At 45.4% G+C, this 20,277-nt stretch overlaps 1 protein-coding gene across 1 annotated transcript in view; it reads left to right on the top strand.

The window, feature by feature from the left end:
- Nucleotides 1–20,277, top strand: part of LOC138675404 (cationic amino acid transporter 2-like) — a 113,581-nt gene that overhangs the window by 64,275 nt on the left and 29,029 nt on the right. The window contains exons 2-4 of the mRNA XM_069763551.1: nucleotides 15,072–15,447; nucleotides 16,130–16,285; nucleotides 17,631–17,796. Of these exons, the coding sequence (XP_069619652.1) occupies nucleotides 15,072–15,447; nucleotides 16,130–16,285; nucleotides 17,631–17,796 (698 nt within the window). The remainder of the gene's footprint in view (nucleotides 1–15,071; nucleotides 15,448–16,129; nucleotides 16,286–17,630; nucleotides 17,797–20,277) is intronic.

Here is a 20,277-nt window from a genome sequence, read left to right as displayed (position 1 = left end):
TAGGAATCCGCAAAAAAATTGCGCTAAATCCACGGTAATTCCGTTACCAAAATCAGTCCAGAAAAATCCACAGAGTAATCCGCAGCGTGTGCGCGTGGTCTTAGGCTATGTGCACACTTTGCGGATTCCACTGCGGAATTTTCCACAGCGGAATTCCAAAATCCGCAGTGAAAACCCGTTTTTACTGCGGATTTATCGCGGTTTTTACTGCGGTTTCTTATGCGGATTTTCATCTGCATTTTCCTATTGGAGCAGGTGAAAATCCGCAGAAAAGAAGTGACATGCTGCGGAATGTAATCCGCTGCGTTTCCGTGCGTTTTTTTGTTTCCCATAGGTTTACAATGTACTGTAAACTCATGGGAAACTGCTGCGGATCCGCAGCGGTCAAATCCGCTGCGGATCCGCAGCAAAATCCGCAAAGTGTGAACATAGCCTTAATCTGTTGCTGACCCCATGGCTCTGTGTCTGTGCCTCAGCAATTGTCTGTTAACAATTTCCTTGCCAAAGTCCAGGCCCATTTCCTAGGTCTGTACTTGCACAGGTGGGCAGGGGGTAAATTAAAACCTGGTTTGCAGGTGTAGCTGCTAATTGTAAGTGAGTAGATGATATGTGCAGCCACCACCATGCAGCCTCAGGTGCCCAGGTGAAGGGAGCTGCTGACTGGAGTTTTTGTTTGTGAGTTCAGTCAGAATCCAGCTCCAAGGTAAGATTAATTTGAGAAGTAGGACCTATGAGGCTATGTGCACACGTTGCAGATTTTGCTGTAGATCTGCAGCAGTTTTCCATGAGTTTACAGTACCATGTATACCTATGGAAAACAAAATCCGCAGTGCACATGGTGTGGAAAAAAACATGCGGAAACGCTGCGTTGTTTATTCCACAGCATGTTAATTCCTTGTGTGGATTCTGCAGCCTTTTACACCTGTTGCATAATAGGAATCCGCAGATGTAAAACCACAGGGGAAATCCGCAAAAAAAAACTGTGGTAAATCCGCAGTGCGGTTTACCTGCGGGTTTAGCAAAAACAGTGCCGGAAAATCTGCACACCAATCTGCGATGTGTGCACATGGCCTAACTGTTTCTTGTGGCCATGATGGCAGATCTGACCCCAATCCAGGCTGAGATGTCGTCTGCAGAAGAACAGCCCCCTCTTTGGGATATGAGAACTGATAACTTGCTGATGCAAAGGATATGGCATTACTTGTTGTTCTCGAGGGATCTGACCACTGGAAACCCTAGTGATCCCCAGATTAGTGCTGGGTGGTGTGTTCTGGACCTCCAGATGAAGGATCTTTGGGAATGGGACCCCCAGGTGAAGCTGTGCTCTGTCTGGCAATATTCGGCAGTACCATTGACCATGAAAAGAGTAGATGTCTACAGCGCCTATACGTTACTGACCAATCGGTGCCAAAAGGTTTTTGTTTTTTTATTACTGACTAGCTGAAGAGCCCGGCGTTGCCTGGGCATAGTAAATATCTGTGGTTAGTTATAGCACCTCACTTCTCTTATTTTCCCATCACGCCTCTCATTTTCCTCCTGACATCTCTCATTTTCTCCCTCACACCTCATTTTCTCCCTCACTCCTCTCATTCCCCCCTAACACTTGTCATTGCGACCTCACATCTGTCATTTTCTGATCACTCCACTATTTTTCCTCACTCCTCTCATTTTGCACTCACACCTCTCATTTTCACCTCATCACTTCAGTATATACATGTTTGTCATCTCCTATATATATATATATATATATATATATATATATATATATATATATATATATATATATATATATATATATATATATATATATAATACATCTGTATGTCATCTCCTGTATATAGTATATACCTGAATGTCATCTTCTATATATAGTGTATATACCTGTATGTCATCTCCCCTGTATATAGTATATACCTGTGTCATCTCCTCCTGTATATAGTATATGCCTGTGTCATCTCCTCCTGTATATAGTATATGCCTGTGTCATCTCCTCCTGTGTATGTATGTATGTATACACACACACACACACACACACACACACACACACACACACACACACACACACACACACACACACACACACACACGACACAGGCATATACTATATACAGGGGAGATGACATTCAGGTATATACTATATACAGGAGATGACATTCAGATATATATATATATATATATCTGTATGTCATCTCTCCTGTGTATAGTATATATCTGTGTCATCTCCCCTGTATATAGTATATACGTGTCATCTCCTCCTGTATTAGACCTTGTTCACACGTTATTTGCTCAGTATTTTTACCTCAGAATTTGTAAGCTAAATTGGCAGCCTGATAAATCACCAGCCAACAGGAAGCCCTCCCCCTGGCAGTATATATTAGCTCACACATACACATAATAGACAGGTCATGTGACTGACAGCTGCCGTATTTCCTATATGGTACATTAGTAGTAGTTTGTCTGCTTATTAATCAGATTTTTATTTTTGAAGGATAATGCCAGACTTGTGTGTTTTAGGGCGAGTTTCGTTTGTCAAGTTGTGTGGCAACATGCGTGTAGCAACTTTTTGTGTGTCGAGTTGCATGTGACAGGTTAGTGTAGCAAGTTGTGTGCAGCAAGTTTTGCGCATGGCGAGTTTTGCGCATGGCGAGTTTTGTGTGGTGCCTTTTGAGTATGTGCAAGTTTTGTGTGAGGCAACTTTTGCATGTGTTGCAACTTTTGTGCATGTGGCAATTTTTCCGCATGTGCAAGTTTTGCATGTGATGAGTTTTCCATGAGGTCAGTTTTGCACTTGTGGTGAGTTTTGCAAGAGCCTAGTTTTTGCATGTGGCGAGTTCTGCGCGTGGTGAGTCTTGAGCGGCGACTTTTGTTTCGACTTTTATGTGGCGAGGTTGGTGTATTTGTGGTGAAATGTGTGCTGAGGGTAATGTGTTCAAGCACGTGGTAGTGTGTGGCGCATTTTGTGTGTTCATATCCCCATGTGTGGTGAGTATCCCATGTCGGGGCCCCACCTTAGCAACTGTACGGTATATACTCTTTGGCGCCATCGCTCTCATTCTTTAAGTCCCCCTTGTTCACATCTGGCAGCTGTCAATTTGCCTCCTACACTTTTCCTTTCATTTTTTCCCATTATGTAGATAGGGGCAAAATTTTTTGGTGAATTGGAAAGCGCGGGGTTAAAATTTCACCTCACAACATAGCCTATGACGCTCTCAGGGTCCAGACGTGTGACTGTGCAAAATTTTGTGGCTGTAGCTGCGACGCCTCCAACACTTTTCCTTTCACTTTTTTCCCCATTATGTAGATAGGGGCGAAATTGTTTGGTGAATTGGAAAGCGCGGGGTTAAAATTTCACCTCACAACATAGCCTATGACGCTCTCAGGGTCCAGACGTGTGACTGTGCAAAATTTTGTGGCTGTAGCTGCGACGCCTCCAACACTTTTCCTTTCACTTTTTTCCCCATTATGTAGATAGGGGCGAAATTGTTTGGTGAATTGGAAAGCGCGGGGTTAAAATTTCACCTCACAACATAGCCTATGATGCTCTCAGGGTCCAGACGTGTGACTATGCAAAATTTTGTGGCTGTAGCTGCGACGGTGCAGATGCCAATCACACACACACACACACACACACACACACACACACACACACACACACACACACACACACACACACACACACACACACACACACACACACACACACACACACACACACACACACACACACACACACACACACACACACACACACACCCACACCTTTATGTATTAGATTGCTGCTCTACATGCCATCTTTTCCTCAGATCTGGCGTGCAGGGCGTTTGTAGACCCCTCCCTCTGTGTACCTGAGAGAACTAAAAAAATTGATGGCCAGTGTGATCCTCCCGTGTGTCCTGTGACCCGTTGCTGTGTGATTGCAGCAGTTCCTAAAGCCCTCTTCCCGCTGACACCCCCCCCCCCCAATACCCCCACTCCTCAATTGCATTTTTGGCACACTTTTTTTTTTTTTGCACACTTTACGTGTGCACACCCCAATTGTATTTTGCATTTGTGCTCAATTTTTGGCACACTGTTTTGGTGACATTAACGTATCACTGCTGTTCAGAGTCTGTGCCAAGGGGCTTTTTATTCCTATAAGTAGAGTAGCAGGCATCTGATTTTCTTGTAGAAAAAAAAACAGTAGTAGTTAGCACCGTGTACTTAGTTATAGAGGTAGCGCGTTAGGGGAGCGCACGTCTGTGTTGGTGACGTTTGTTTCCTTGTGCACAAATAAAGAATTGTTAGCGCCGGATAACTTGTTAGTTAGCGCATTAGGGGAACGTACGTCGCAGTGTCGGTGACGTCAGTTTTACTTTTGCACAAATAAGAATAGTTAGCGCCGAGTAGCTTACTAAGGGCATTAGCGTAACGAACGGCACTAATTTTTTTTTTTTTGTAAATTTTTTTTTTTCCTTTTTTTTTTTTTTCTTTTTATAGTAAATAAATAGTACCCTTTACATGCACCCCACATCATACACGTGTAAAAGCACCACTTACAGACAACTCACCACTGGTTAGAAGAATAATCTAAAAATGGGCCATATGTCAAAAAGATGCTGTTCATCAGAAGAGGCATACACTTTACTTGCCTCCAACAGAGTTCAGGCAGTGAAGATCCTACATTCCTTCCCCCCCCCCCCCCCCCCCTCATATAGTGACCCCCAGCAAGGTGCCCTAGGATGCAGGCAACCGTTTCAGCAATCGATCCACTATGGACTCCACTCCCAAAAAATTATCAGCCTGCTCTTCCGTTTTTCATGGACAGCTCAGGAATCCTATTTGAACCTGCCAGTTTCACTGAAATTGACTTTTTCAAATTCTTTTTCAGCAAGGTAACATGGTGGCCCAGACAGACAAACTTGTGTACCCATCAATTTTTCACCCCGAATCCCACTTCCTCAAATGCCAGATAGATCCTGTAGATGCGGCAGAGATTATGACATTTTGGGGCATTGTGCTGCATATGGACATGGTCAGTAAACCAGAGCTTCGGCAATGCTGGAGTACTGATACTCTACAGTACACTGGTATTCCGCATGGCCACGATAAGGACACTATTTGAAGCGATCCAAAAATTATTGCATTATAATGATAGTGCGCGGAGTCCTCCCCGAGACGATCCTAACTTTGATCTTCTATACAGCCAGCAATTGACCACTTCAGCAGAAAATTTGCTGAGGCGTACACACCCCCAGAGGGACATTGAAATGAACCATAGATTCATTTATAGCAAAGGGAGGCGACAATTCCGACAATACCTGCCCAGTAAGAGGGAAAGGTATGGATCTACAGTCCACAAGCTGTGTTAGAGTACCTCAGGGTACACCCATAGATTTAGGGTCTACGAGGGTAAGGACAACCAGATTAATACCTGCCCGCCCCCCCCCACCCCCTGTCCTGGGGGGTGAGTGGGAAAATTGTGTGGGAATTTCTGCACCCATTGCTGGATAAGGACTATCACCTCTACGTAGATAACTTTCTCTAGTCACCTTCCACGACGGCATATGGAGGTTGTCTCTTTGCCCTAATGGGGAACAGGAAACAGAGGTTTAAAAGGACCTCCCACCTCCCACCTGCCAGTGTCTTTCCTGTTCCCCATGGGACAGGGAGAGGTCTCCAGGTGCTGTTGTGGCCGGCGACTGCGGTACCTTTGTGCAGGCTCTGCCTGTTGTAGCCAGGCAGCTGATGGTCGCGCTCCGCCTCCTCCCCTGCTGCTCCCGTCGTCCTGCTATGCAGGTGCCTCAGGGACCCCCTCCCGGCCTTCCCGCGCCCCCACGAGGGCAAAGCAGGCCTGGGATCCCTCGCCGGGCTCCTCCATGAGCTGCTCGGCGTTCTCCCCCTCCATTGCCGGCTCGGCGTTCCGGATGTGACGTCGGCGGTCTCGCACGTCACTTCCGGTCCTTCGTTCTCCTGGAAGCCGCTTCTTCCGGGTTCGCCGGCCGGCGTGTCGGACTGATGGCGTCCCCTCACATGGATCCCGGAGGGGGAGGGGGAACTGTTGATTGCTGGAGGCAGGTGCGGACAGCGTTCTTAAACCCTGCTGAACCACCACTGAGGTAAGACTATTTTTCCCAGTATGGATGGTTCCTTGTGCCCTGCATCTGCGGAGCCCAGCGCTACCCCTGCTACAGTAAGTGTTTTGCAGGGATAGGATCCGGGAGGTAGTACCTATAGGGGGTTTAATGTCCTCACTCCCCTCTCCCTTGTCATTTCAGGGAGAGAAGTCTGCCCCTAAAGCCGCTATTAAAAAGTGCCCAGTCTGTTCTACTAAATTCCCTCTTAACTGGGACAAAAGACTCTGCCAGCCATGTACTGACAAGATTGTAAAAGCTGAGCAACCATCTCTGCTGGATGAAATTCGCTCCTTAGTAAAACAGGAGGTGCAATCTTCGTTAGCAGCTTTTACTACTCCTCCACCTCCGCCACCACATTCCCCAGCTAAAAAGAGAAAAATTCAGGTGGTCGAATCGGACTCTGATTCAGACCTCTCCCATACTTCATCTGTGGGCTGGGAAGATCCTGTATCACCTAAAGCTGAGGTCAGGAAATACCTCTTTTCCTCAGATTACATTGAGGATCTAGTATCTGCTGTCTGTAATACTATGGGCCTAGAAGAGGAATATGAACCACAGTCCGTACAGGATCAGATGTTTGGTGGACTCAGATCGGAGAAGAGTGGGGTTCCCGGTGCACGCTAACATCGTTAGTATGATTAATCAGGAATGGGAACAGCCTGAGAAACGCCTCACTACTAGTGTTGAGCGATACCGTCCGATACTTGAAAGTATCGGTATCGGATAGTATCGGCCGATATCCGAAAAATATCGGATATCGCCGATACCGATATCCGATACCAATACAAGTCAATGGGACATCAAGTATCGGAAGGTATTCTCATGGTTCCCAGGGTCTGAAGGAGAGGAAACTCTCCTTCAGGCCCTGGGATCCATAGGGATGTGTAAAATAAAGAATTAAAATAAAAAATATTGATATTTACCTCTCCGGCAGCCCCTGAACTCAGCGCGGGTAACCGGCAGGCTTCGTTGTTCAAAATCAGCGCTTTTAGGACCTGAGAATCACGTCCCGGCTTCTGATTGGTCGCGGGCCGCCCATGTGACCGCCACGCGACCAATCACAAGCCGCTACATCTTTGAAAGCCATTAACGCGCTCATTTTTAAAAATGAGCGCGTTAATAGCTTGCGGTGACGTCGCGGCTTGTGATTGGTCGCGTGGCGGTCACATGGGCGGCCCGCGACCAATCAGAAGCCGGGACGTGATTCTCAGGTCCTAAAAGTGCTGATTTTGAACAACGAAGCCTGCCGGTTACCCGCGCTGAGTCCAGGGGCCGCCGGAGAGGTAAATATATCAATATTTTTTATTTTAATTCTTTATTTTACACATCTCTATGTTTCCGATACCGATACCCGATACCACAAAAGTATCGGATCTCGGTATCGGAATTCCGATACCGCAAGTATCGGCCGATGCTTGCGGTATCGGAATGCTCAACACTACTCACTACCCCTGCAGAAATGAAGCATAGATTTCCTCTAGAGGGTGAAGTAATCAAATTGGACATTCCAAAGGTTGATGTGCAGGTGGCTAGAGTCGCCAAAAGAACAGCACTCCCTTTTGAGGATTCTTCACAATTAAAGGATCCTATGGACAGAAAGATTGAAAGTCTCCTAAAGAAATCTTGGGAAACTTCTACGTCTATCCTTAAGGCCAATGTCGCTTCCACTTGTGTTGCCAGGGCCCTCTCCTGCTGGTTGGAGAAATTAGAGTCTCATATATCTCAGGGTACCCCGAGAGGTGAGTTATTAGATTCACTTCCCATCCTGCATAGAGCCTCTGGGTTTCTGGCTGACGCTTCTCTAGAATCTGTTAGAGTGGCTGCCAGATCTCTCGTACTCTCCAACTCTGCTAGAAGAGCCCTCTGGCTTAAAATATGGAGCGGTGATATCACCTCAAAGGCCAAGTTGTGTGCTATACCCTTTAAGGGAGATTATGTATTCGGTCCGGCCTTAGACGATATTCTTGACAAGGCTACTGACAAGAAAAAGGCACTCCCGGAGCAAAAACAACCGAGAAAACGTTTTTTTCGTGCCCCACAGTCTCAGCCCCCTCAAAGAGGGAAAGGCAAAAGCGGCAGGTGGAGTTACGCAAAAGGTAGAGAGAAATATTTTTGTCCCCCAGCAGCAGCAGCAACAGTCCCAACAGGACAAGCAATGACTCCGACCTGGTAGGGGGGAGACTCTCGAAATATGTGGGTCAGTGGGAAAATATCACCAGTTCCCACTGGGTCCTCAATGTCATCAAGGAGGGCCTATTAATAGAGTTAATTTCTTCCCCCCCTCAGGGTCTAAAAATTACTACCCTTCCGACTTCAAGAGATCACAGTTTATTGACGTTAGGTCTCAGGGATGTTATGAAATCAAATGTGATCTCCCCAGTTCCACTTTTGGAACAGGGAAAAGGACATTATTCCTGGCTGTTCTTAGTACCCAAACCCTCAGGGGATGTAAGAATTATTATAAACCTAAAAGGTCTAAACCAACATGTGAAATATCGCAAGTTCAAGATGGAGTCTGTAAGATCTGCAATTCCTCTGATAGGACATCACTCCTTTATGGCAACCATCGACCTAAAAGATGCATATTTTCACATCCCTATCCACCCGACACACAGAAAATACCTCAGGTTTGCGATACAGGGGAGTCATCGTGTGGAGCACTATCAGTTTTGAGTCCTTCCCTTCGGCATTTCCTCAGCACCAAGAGTATTCTCCAAAATCATGGCAGAAGCAGTGTCATTTATCCGGAGTCAAGGTGTCTGCATAGTGCCCTACCTGGACGATCTCCTGATAGTAGCCCCCACCGAGATGACCCTGATGTCCCATGTGTCAACCACCTTGGAGATATTGAAGTCTCTGGGTTGGATTCCAAATATGAAGAAATCACAGCTTCAACCCTCAAACCAGAAAGTTCTTGGGTGTGGTTCTGGACTCAGCAAAACAGATGTCCTTTCTCCCAGACGATCACAGGCTACCATTAGTAGCAAAAGTCAGAAGATTCAAGGAGACGAGATTTCCTACTCTTCGGGAGGGAATGTCTCTCTTAGGCTCCATGACAGCCTGCATACAATCAGTGGCTTGGGCTCAAGCTCACTCGAGAATTCTTCAAATCCACATTCTAGACAGATGGGATGGTCGTCCTGGCACTCTAATAAAAAGGATTCACACACCCGGTCGAGTGAAAGCATCCTTAACATGGTGGATGAATTCCACAAACCTCCTGAAAGGTGTAAGTTGGATTCAGCTTCCGCTAGTCACAATCAAGACAGATGCCAGCAGGAGGGGCTGGGGAGCCATAATAAATCATGTTCCTTACCAAGGTCTTTGGAACCAGTCAATCAGCAACAAATCGTCAAATTTCAGAGAACTCAAAGCTGTGGAAGAGGCCCTGTTGGCAGCAAGCCGTCAGATTTCTGGTCAACATGTCCAGATCTATTCAGACAATATGACCACGGTGGCTCATATCAAGCACCAGGGCAGTACAAAATTCCTCAGTCTGAAAAAGATCTCCGCTCGAATTTTTTATTGGGCCGAAAAACACTTGCTGTCCCTGACGGCAATTTACCTAAAAGGGACTGCAAATATTCAAGCCGATTACCTGAGTCACCAGGACATTCATCCTGGCGAATGGAGCCTGGATCTTCAGACGTTCAATATGCTAGTTCAAAAGTGGGGTCTTCCAGAGGTCGACCTCTTTGCCTCTCACCAGAACGCAAAAGTCAAAACCTTCTTTTCCTTGAACCCAAGAGGCAATCCCAGAGGTCTGGATGCCCTAGTCCAAAATTGGCACTTCCAGCTTGCCTACGCATTTCCGCCAATCCCAATCCTGGCAAAGGTTCTAAGGAAGATACGATCAGAAGGGACTCCGACTATCTTGATAGCTCCTTTTTGGCCCAAGAGAAGTTGGTTCAACTTGGTCATCCAACTACAAGTGGATGGACCGGTAATATTACCTCAAAAGAACAATCTCCTCTCTCAGGGTCCTATTCTCCACGCAGACCCTCAGAAATGGAACTTAGCAGCGTGGTTATTATTATTATTATTATACATTTTTATAGCACCATTTATTCCATGGCGCTTTACATGTGAATACGGGGCAAATATAGACAAATACACTAAACATGAGCAGATAACAAGGCACATGAGTACATAAGGAGGGAGGACCCTGCCCGCGAGGGCTCACAGTCTGCAGGGGGTGGGTGAGGATACACTAGGAGAGGGAAGAGCTGGCTGTACAGCTACTGAAGCCCACGTGTTGAAAGCAAAAGGTCTATCGGACCCCGTCATAGCTACTCTCCAAAAGTCGAGAAAGCCAGTAACCAACGCCATATACAACAAAATATGGAAAAAGTTTTCGTCTTTTTGTTTACCTAACCTTCCAGACCCTCTCAAGCCTAATATACCTAACATCTTAGATTTTTTTACAAAAAGGTTTAGAAATGGGTCTTAGGCCCAGTACTCTCAAAGTCCAGGTTTCAGCACTTAGCTCCTTTTTTGATCAAGATCTAGCAGGTCATCGCTGGATCAAAAGATTCTTAACATCAGCAACTAGGATGAATCCTAGAAAACAGATAATAGTTCCCCCATGGGATCTTAATGTGGTGCTTCAAGGTCTTACAGGCCCGCCTTTTGAACCTTTGTCCTCCTGCTCTCTTCAAAATCTTGCCTATAAAACTGTGTTTTTGGTAGCCATAACTTCGGCTAGAAGAGTGGGTGAACTACAAGCCTTATCTATAAGAGAGCCGTATCTTCTAGTGAGAGATGACTCAATAGTACTTCGTCTAGATCCTTCTTTTCTTCCGAAGGTAGTCTCTGATTTTCATCGTTCCCAAGAGATTGTTCTACCAACCTTTTGCCATAATCCTGCAAATTCGGAAGAAAGAATATTCAACACTCTGGACGTCCGACGTATTGTGCTGCAATACTTAGATCAGACCCGTGCTTTCAGAATCGATCATAACCTCTTTGTCCATCCCTCTGGGCAAAATAAGGGTAAAAAAGTAGCTAAAAGTACCATTGCTACATGGATCAAAAAGGCTATAACGGAAGCCTACCTTGCTCAAAACAAAATGCCTCCAGTAGGGATCAAGGCCCATTCAACAAGATCTACGTCAGTCTCCTGGGCAGAAAGAGCAGGTGCATCCCCAGAGCAGATCTGCAGGGCAGCAACGTGGTCTTCACTTCATACTTTCTCTAAACATTACAGATTAGATGTATTGTCCAATAAGGACTTAGTCTTCGGCCGTAAAGTTCTGCAGGCCGTTGTCCCTCCCTAGTGCCAAATTAGTTGGTATTCCTCCATATGCCGTTGTGGAAGGTGACTAGAGAAAATAGAATTATTCTTACCGTTAATTCGGTTTCTAGGAACCTTCCACGACGGCACTAATTTCCCACCCGATACATATTCCTGGACTAGTTCTGGGATTCAGAAGGTAAACCGGTGCTATGGTTTCAGTTGTAAGTCACTGGGAGGTGGGAGGTCCTTTTAAACCTCTCTGTGTTTCCTGTTCCCCATTAGGGCAAAGAGACAACCTCCATATGCCGTCGTGGAAGGTTCCTAGAAACCGAATTAACGGTAAGAATAATTCTATTTTTACACCAGCATCCCGCTATTGAGAGGTACAGTTGTAGGTGGCACCATGCGAAGAGGCCTTTCCAAGCCGAATGCAGCAGCAACATGCTGGTGAACAACTATAAGGACGACAGGGATGTCCGTTTTTTTTTTTTTTTTTTTTTGACCACCATACTTCCCTTCCCCCCCCCCCCCCCCAAACCACCAGACCCGAAACCAACTTTACACCAACTGAAGAATCCGTATCCCGACGGATCCCCCAGGCCAATTTAGTACCAACTCCAAGGACCCCTCCCACCGCTACCAGCCACCATGACCCGGAGCAACTTAGCCCCAAAAAACGTTCCAAAAGAGAAAAAACGGAAAAAACAGGGCGGGTGGGCGGGAACTCGCTATTGGCCTCCAGAGCGGGAACTGGCCAACCCCACCCCCTACCTAGCCCTATAACCCCCCCCCAATGCATACTATCCCCCTCCCCTAAACATGTTCCCACCCCTTTTATCCTCCCTCTCCAAACCCCTATCATGACGGCCTGCACATACGCCATCTGTGAATTACCTTCCACATTGCTTTATTTTCTGTGAAGCATCTGAAGGGTTAATAAACTTCTTGTTTTAGTGTTGAGCACTTTGAAGGGTGCAGTTTTTAGTATGGTGTCATATTTGTTTTGTTTTTTCTGTCATATATGCCCCGTCAAGATCACTACAAATGTGATGTGGTCCCTTAAAAAAAAAAAAAAAAAATTTTTTTTTTGTTAGAAAAATGAAATCGCTGATCAACTTAACCCTTGTAATGCGCTAACAATTTTTTTTTTTTTTTTTTCTACAATTGTGCTGATGTTAACATGTGGGAAATATTTATTAACTATTTTGTGACCTAATTATAGGCATAAGAATTAAGTTTGAAAATTGCAAAATTTTAATCAAATTTCCAATATTTTCACAAACCCAAACGATCTGCCTAAGGCTAAGTTCACACTTTGCGGATTCCACTGCAGATTTTTCCGCAGCAGAATTCCAAAATCCGCAGTGAAAACCCGTCGCGGTTTTTACTGCGGTTTCTTCTGTGGATTTTCATCTGCAGTTTCCTATTGGAGCAGGTAAAAATCCGCAGAATCAAGTGACATGCTGCGGAATGTAATCCACTGCGTTTCTGTGCGGTTTTTCCGCAGCATGTGCACAGCGTTTTGTTTCCCATAGGTTTACATTGTACTGTAAACTCATGGGAAACTGCTGCAGATCCGCAGCGGTCAAATCCGCTGCGCATCCGCAGCAAAATAGCCTATATTTACCACTAACATGAAGTACAATGTCTCGCGAAAAAAGTCTCAGAATTGGTGCGATACATTGATGCTTTCCAGGATTATTACCATTAGTGATGAGCGAGTGTGCTTGTATAAGATGTTATCCGAGCATGTTCATGTCCTGATCGAGTATTTTCGGTGCGCTCAAAAAAAAAAAAATGCTTGAGTTGACGCTGCTGCATATCTGGCGTCTGTTTGACAGCCGCAACATGTACAGAGATTGCCTAATAATAATAATCTTTATATAGCGCTAACATATTCCGCAGCGCTTTACATTTAGCACACATTATCATCACTGTCCCAGATGGGGCTCACAATCTAAATTCCCTATCAGTATGTCTTTGGAATGTGGGAGGAAACCGGAGTGCCCGGAGGAAACCCACGCAAACACGGAGAGAACATACAAACTCTTTGCAGATGTTGTCCTTGGTGGGGTTTGAACCCAGGACTCCAGCGCTGCAAGGCTGCTGTGCTAACCACTACGCCACCGTGCCTAACAAACAGCCATGATTTGTGACTGTCTAACAGCTGCGAGACATCCAGCGATGATGATGATGATGATGATGATGATGATGATGATGATATTTTTTATATAACACCATTAATTCCATGGTGCTGTACATGAGAAGGGGTTACATCAAAATACAAATATCACTTACAGTAAGCAAACTAACGATGACAGACTGGTACAGAGGGGCGAGGACCCTGCCCTTGCGGGCTTACATTCTACAAGATGGTGGGGAAGGAGACAGTAGTGTATAGTGTCCATGTAATTTTATTTGGTGATATACATGTAGTCAGGAAAAAAAATAATTAAATTCTCTCCGGCACTATCTTGGTGGAGACAATTTTTTAATATTTTTTTCCTCTAGCAAAATGGCGCCAGCGCAGTAGAATCTATCTGATGGATGCTACTGCGCAGGCATGGCCGGTGCCATTTTGAGAATTTTTATTTTTTCTGAATACATCTAGATCATCAAATAAAATAATTACGTGACCATTATACATGTGATCATGTTACAGCTCAGGCATCTGCCTGCTGAATGTGAATTTAAAAAAAAAATTAATTTTTCAAACCCTATATTATATTCGGTATGTACCATAGGGTGCAGATCACTGACATGTCATAAACCATAAGGATGAATATCTAGGCTAGTAACACAGAGACCGCCCCCCCCCCTCTCCCCCCCCCCCCCGGACAGGCCACCCCAAAGCACTAGAATCTCATTAACTGAAAACTACAAAGATTAAACAATCACAAGATGGATTTCATCAACCAGGTATCATTGTAATCAATATAATGGTGCCCACCTGACACTGTTAATCGTAGGGACCTGGAGAATCTTGATGCCAGGCTGTTTTGGTTTTTTTTTACGGTAAAATGAATGCTGTCCATAACATGATCTGATAATATAGATTGTCGTTCAAAAGTAAAACTCATCCTGTAAAAAAAAAAAACAAGCTCTCACACGGCTATGTCGACAGAAAAAAAGTGTTATGGCTCTTGGAATAAGAGGAGGAAAAAACAAGAGCGCAAAAATGAAAAACCGCCCACGATCCTTTAGGCGTTAAGGATGTTTACCACCTAGGACTTTTACCACCAATCCACAGGAAAGATGTCTGATTGATTGAGACGCCACCAGATGTCCATCTGTCTGATCCATAGACCACTAGTGGAGCAGTGTTTTAAGTGTTCAAACCCATAATTCCTGGAAGAATAAAGGCTCGGGACACCTAGTCTAGTGATCTATGGGTGTCCCAGAAGTAAGTGTCCCAACGATCAGACATTATCATCTATCTCAAGTTTAGGTCCTAGTTTGGTCCAGATAGCTCTCGGTTGGTCCAAATGCCATCTGATGTTTTGTCAAAGAGCCCACAGACCAATAATATGATCCCCTACAGAAGCCCTATGGATAGGCGATAATTGTCTTTGGTCGTAAAACCTCTTTAAGGGGAAATCAACTTTACTTACCGCAAGTTGAGCTGAGCCTACGTGTCTTCACATCTTAATTGTTCAGAAGCAATATCCATATCCATATGATTTCATGAGTTTCCTTCATTGATTGTTCCATATTCCTTCCAGATGCCGTCCTGTGATGCTTTACTTAACTTTTACCAAAGCCTAATAAGAACAAAAAAAATTAATCCAGAGGACACAGAGGGATCTGGCTTATGCCGATGTTTGACAACCATGGACCTGGTGGCACTGGGTGTCGGAAGCACCTTGGGGGCTGGTGTTTACGTCCTAGCAGGAGAAGTGGCAAAGATGGATTCAGGTCCAAGCATTATCTTATCTTTCTTGATTGCGGCCATGGCCTCGGTGCTTGCTGGACTGTGCTATGCCGAGTTTGGTGCTCGGGTACCCCTTACTGGATCTGCCTACTTGTATAGCTACGTTACAGTTGGAGAGATCTGGGCATTTACTGCCGGGTGGAACCTGATTCTTTCTTATGTCATAGGCAAGTACTAACTTTTCTCGTCCTCACTTATATACATATATTCATCAGTAAAATTTCTCAATATATATCATTTTAAACTACCAATATTTTTGTCATTTTCCATATCTATAGTAAGTAAATCTTGAAATCTTTTAACTATTTGTACCCTTCATATAATTGTAGGCTTACTGTTTTGTAGAGTTCACTTTTCAGCAGTTGTCATTATCATCCAAAGGAGGGTGAAAATAAAAAAAAATAAAAAAATCACATAGATATATATATATATATATATATATATATATATATATATATATATATATATATATATATATATATATATATCTATCTATATCTATCACGGGGCCTGGCCCACCATTCTTAATCAGATCGCCTCCTCCACCTGACTGTACATTGACCTCTGCACGGATCACAGAGCATGCCCACAACACCTTCCTATAGGGGTCAACAAACCTCACAAGACTACAGGTCCTATGTCCATGCGACTCCTTTATGTATCTCGAATGAGGTCAAGGCAAGATAACTGGCCCCATAATCAATCCAAAAAAAAAAACTTGAAAAAAATCAGAAATAAAAATTAGAAAATAAGAATATTCATTAGTATCTGGTGAAATAAACTGATGCATTCCCTTTGAGGGACATATTGACAGATGGCATATATCAGTAATCAAGTATTGTTTTGTAGGCACTGCCAGTGTTGCCCGGGCTTGGAGCGCTACATTTGATGAACTTGTTGGAAAAGCAATAGGAACATTCCTCAGTAGTACAATACCTATGCATGTGCGAGGGCTGGCAGAATACCCTGACTTTTTTGCGCTGTGCCTTATTCTCATTCTTTCAGGTATTAAAGTTCTATGATTTTGCACTTGAAATTCGACTTTCCAATTTGTTTTTGTCCCTTTTACATTAAGTGGGGAAGACCCCCATATACTCAAGATCGGTGTCCAATCTCATCAAAATCGGCCACTTGTATTCTAATTCGTGTGAGGGCGCCTTAGAGTAATTTCTCACTGGATTTCAAATTTAAACAGAGTTCATTCTCCAATTGCTGCTGATCCACTGATTCTGGAACAGTCTTTCTTTTTCTTCAGTGCCGCTCCATTCCAAAGTTATGTCCCCTGGTATTCTAGATGCAAATTTTCCCAACTGCACTTAAATCACAGACATTCTCTGTGGGTGTTTGCACTTTATCCTCTGGTGGCCAATCAAAACAGTTACGCCCACTGAGTAGGTCCATTGTACACGCCCACTTAAAGGAAAAAAATATATATATCTTTTTTTTTACATTAGGGCATAACTTTGGAACGAAGGGACACAGAAGAAAAAGAAAAACTGTTCCAGAATCGGTAGAGCAGTTTGAATCCAGATAAAAACATAGCTTGATCTAAACGTGGATTAATGGTATGTTATGTGTTGTGAATTCTGTGGCTGAATTCACTCCTGTGGTCACAAGTGGTACTGCAGCTTCTGAGCTTCCTCCCTCAGGTGTTCTGGTGAGCTCGTTGGCTGCTTTGTTATTTAACTCCGCCTGATTCTGTCTTCCTTGCTCCTTGTCAATGTTCCAGTGTTGGATCTGAGCTTCTGGATCTTTCCTGTGGCCTGCTGCTCTGCTTAGATAAGTGCTTTTTTGCGTGTGTTGCTACTTTTTCTGTCCAGCTTGTCTATTCGTTTTGCTGGAAGCTCTGAGACGCAAAGGGTGTACCGCCGTGCTGTTAGTTCGGCACTGTGGGTCTTTTTGCCCCCTTTGCGTGGTTTTTTGCTTTAGGGTTTTTTGTAGACTGCAAAGTTCTCTTTGCTATCCTCGCTCTATCTAGAATATCGGGCCTCACTTTGCTGAATCTATTTCATCCCTACATTTGTCTTTTCTTCTTGCTAACAGTCATTATATGTGGGGGGCTGCCTTTTCCTTTGGGGTATTTCTCTGAGGCAAGTCAGGCTTGTTTTTCTATCTTCAGGCTAGTCAGCTCCTCAGGCTGTGCCGAGTTGCATAGGTAGTGTCAGGCGCAATCGACAGCTGCCTTTAGTTGTGCTTAGGATAGGTTCAGGTATTGCGGTCTACAGAGATTCCACGTCTCAGAGCTCGTTCTATTGTTTTTGGGTTATTGTCAGATCACTGTATGTGCTCTGATTGCTGGCACCCTGTGTCACTGGATTGCCTACATAACAGTTATGTTTTACCATTCCAGGGCTTCTTTCCTTTGGGGTAAAGGAGTCAACCACAGTTAATAAAGTCTTCACAGCCATCAACATGACGGTCTTGGTGTTTGTCATAGTGAGTGGATTTGTTAAAGGCAACCTAAAGAACTGGGAAATCACAGAAAAAGAGCTAGACGATGCCATTCAGAGCATGAGGTATTTATTATCCTGGATTTGTGCACATATGCTGAGATTAATGGTGTAATATAAAATACAGTACCCTAGTGGATGTGCAGACTTAAAGGGAACCTGTCAGCATTGAAATGCAGTGCAATCTACAGACGTCGTGTTAGAGAGGGAAGAACTTAACTGATATATTGAATCTTTTCCAACAAAACTATATAACTTGTATTTATTCGGACTCCCATGACAGCACTACGAGAGAGGGGATCCGCCCTTAAGGAACAGGAAACCTACAGATACAAAAGGGCGGCACCTCTCCCATGCATCAGTTGGTTTCCTGTTCCTGAAGGGACTGGATCCTACGGAAGATACTAGGATTCCAGGCCGGCCGGGCCGAATTAGGTAGCGAGAGGGTCTCCTACCTCGGCCGGTGCGGGGTACCTGAAGGAGACACTGTGGCTCTGGGGGGCTGCACGGCAGTGTCTCATCAGCGTGGAGCGGTCGCCAGGGGGTGTCCGATCTCCGAAGCCGGCGCTTGGTGAGTGTACTGTTTCCCTCCCTTGAGCGGCTTAGGGGAGGCTCTGAGGGGTCGGCGACATTGAGGGGGCGCCACCCGGAGTCTCGTGGCAAGTCTCGGCATCCCACGTTGTTCACAGCGCTAACAGGAAGCGCTGTGGGCCGGGGGTGACGTCGGAAGGCGGAGCCAGCTGTGACTTCCGGGTCACGGAGCTTCTGCGCATGCGCAGGAGCTCCAAGATGGCGGCGCCCACCGGAAAATGTGCGCTCATCACCCTCAGGTGTCGGCTGATCCCCTGCAGCTGCATGGGGGGAAGGGGAGCAACTGGAAGCGCGGTGCAATTACACTGGCCGAAGGAGGGGCTATATATCGGCTCCAGGTGCGCGTTCCTTGCTCCTGGTCTCCAAACTGCTTCAGATGGAGTCTGATCAGGATCAGCAGCCTCTGCTGCTGGATGAAGAACCCCAGAAGCTTGTGGAGAAGGAACGTGAGAAAAGGAGTGATGGATCTGGCCGCAGAAGCTCCTCCAGACAGGGGTCTGGAGCATCAGCCAAAAAAGATCCCCCTCGTGCTTCGGTATCTCTATGGGTGTGGGCAGCCTCTGGTAAGTGATCTTCGAGAAAGTTCACTTAGTGACTAGTTTCCCCTCATATGTTTTATGCAGGGAAAGAAAAGCGTCAGTAAGGCGAAGCATAGGGAGTGTGCCATCTGCGGGGTCCCCTTGCCTGACTCACACCCTAAAAAACTATGTGACCCCTGTATCCAGCAGACGGTGAGGTCCTGGAAAGTAGGGAGGGGATATAGCATGTAGATCTTACACTCTAGTCTACCTTACTTATCCCTGTAGGTGGCAGAAGAATCCTCTTCTATGGTGGCCAGTCTGAAGGAAATGGTTAGAAGGAAGGTCAAGCAATCCATTAAGGATCTTTCACAGTCAGGCTCTAAGCAGAGAACTCAGTGGGCATCTGATTCATCTGTGGATAAAGACAAGAGTGAAGAATCGGATGATTCAGCAGCATCATCTTCCTCGTCGGGGGAAGACGCTGCCCGGTTTTGTTTACCCATAGAGAGGATAGACAAATTAATAAAAGCGGTCAGAGGCACAATGGGTATAACAGAACCCAAGCCTCAGCTATCTAAGGAACAAATGATGTTCAGCGGCCTAGAACAGAGGAAGCGCAGAGTCTTTCCCCTGAATGAAAATATACAGGAACTTATCAACAGGGAGTGGAGAAAACCGGAGAGGAAAGGCTCCTTACCACCTGCGCAGAAGCGTCGGTATCCCTTTGATGACCCAGCAGTGGGTAATTGGGAAAAGGCCCCAAAGCTGGACGCGGCAATTGCCAAGGTGGCAAAGCGATCCTCTCTCCCGTTTGAGGATATGGGTACGCTTAAAGACCCCCTGGATAGGAAAGTGGATACCTTCCTAAAAGGAACCTGGGAGATGGCAGCCGGCTCCTTAAAACCTGCGGTGGCGTCAACCTGCACGGCAAGGTCAATAATGGTTTGGCTGGACCAGTTAGAAACCCAATTAAAACAGGGGGCCTCTAGAGATTCCATACTTGCAGCGTTACCAGTAATCCAGGAGGGGGCAGCTTTTTTATCGGATGCTTCAATTGACTCTGTTAAATTGGCAGCTAGGGCAGCAGGTCTTTCTAATGCTGCGAGAAGAGCCCTATGGTTGAAATGCTGGCCGGGGGATATGCAGGCAAAAACAAAACTCTGCGCTATCCCTTGTAAGGGCGAGTATCTATTCGGACCTACCCTGGACGAACTCCTGGAGAAGGCAGGAGATGATAAGAAAAAATTTCCTAACCTTTTCAATCCATATCGTCGTCCCTTCAACAAAAGAAGGTTCAATCGGGGAGGAAGGCGGACCTTCTCACCGGGTAGGGATCGTTCCAGATGGGATAAGCGAAAAAGAGGCACAGGTCTCATGTTTCGCCGTAACCCGACGGAAAACAAAAAACAAGACCAATGACTGGCAATCCCGGTGG

This window comes from Ranitomeya imitator, chromosome 4 (assembly GCF_032444005.1).
Source record: "Ranitomeya imitator isolate aRanImi1 chromosome 4, aRanImi1.pri, whole genome shotgun sequence".
NCBI lineage: Eukaryota > Metazoa > Chordata > Amphibia > Anura > Dendrobatidae > Ranitomeya > Ranitomeya imitator.
The sequence above is the reverse complement of the archived record's forward strand: the minus strand, read 5'-3'. Positions and strand labels throughout refer to the sequence as shown.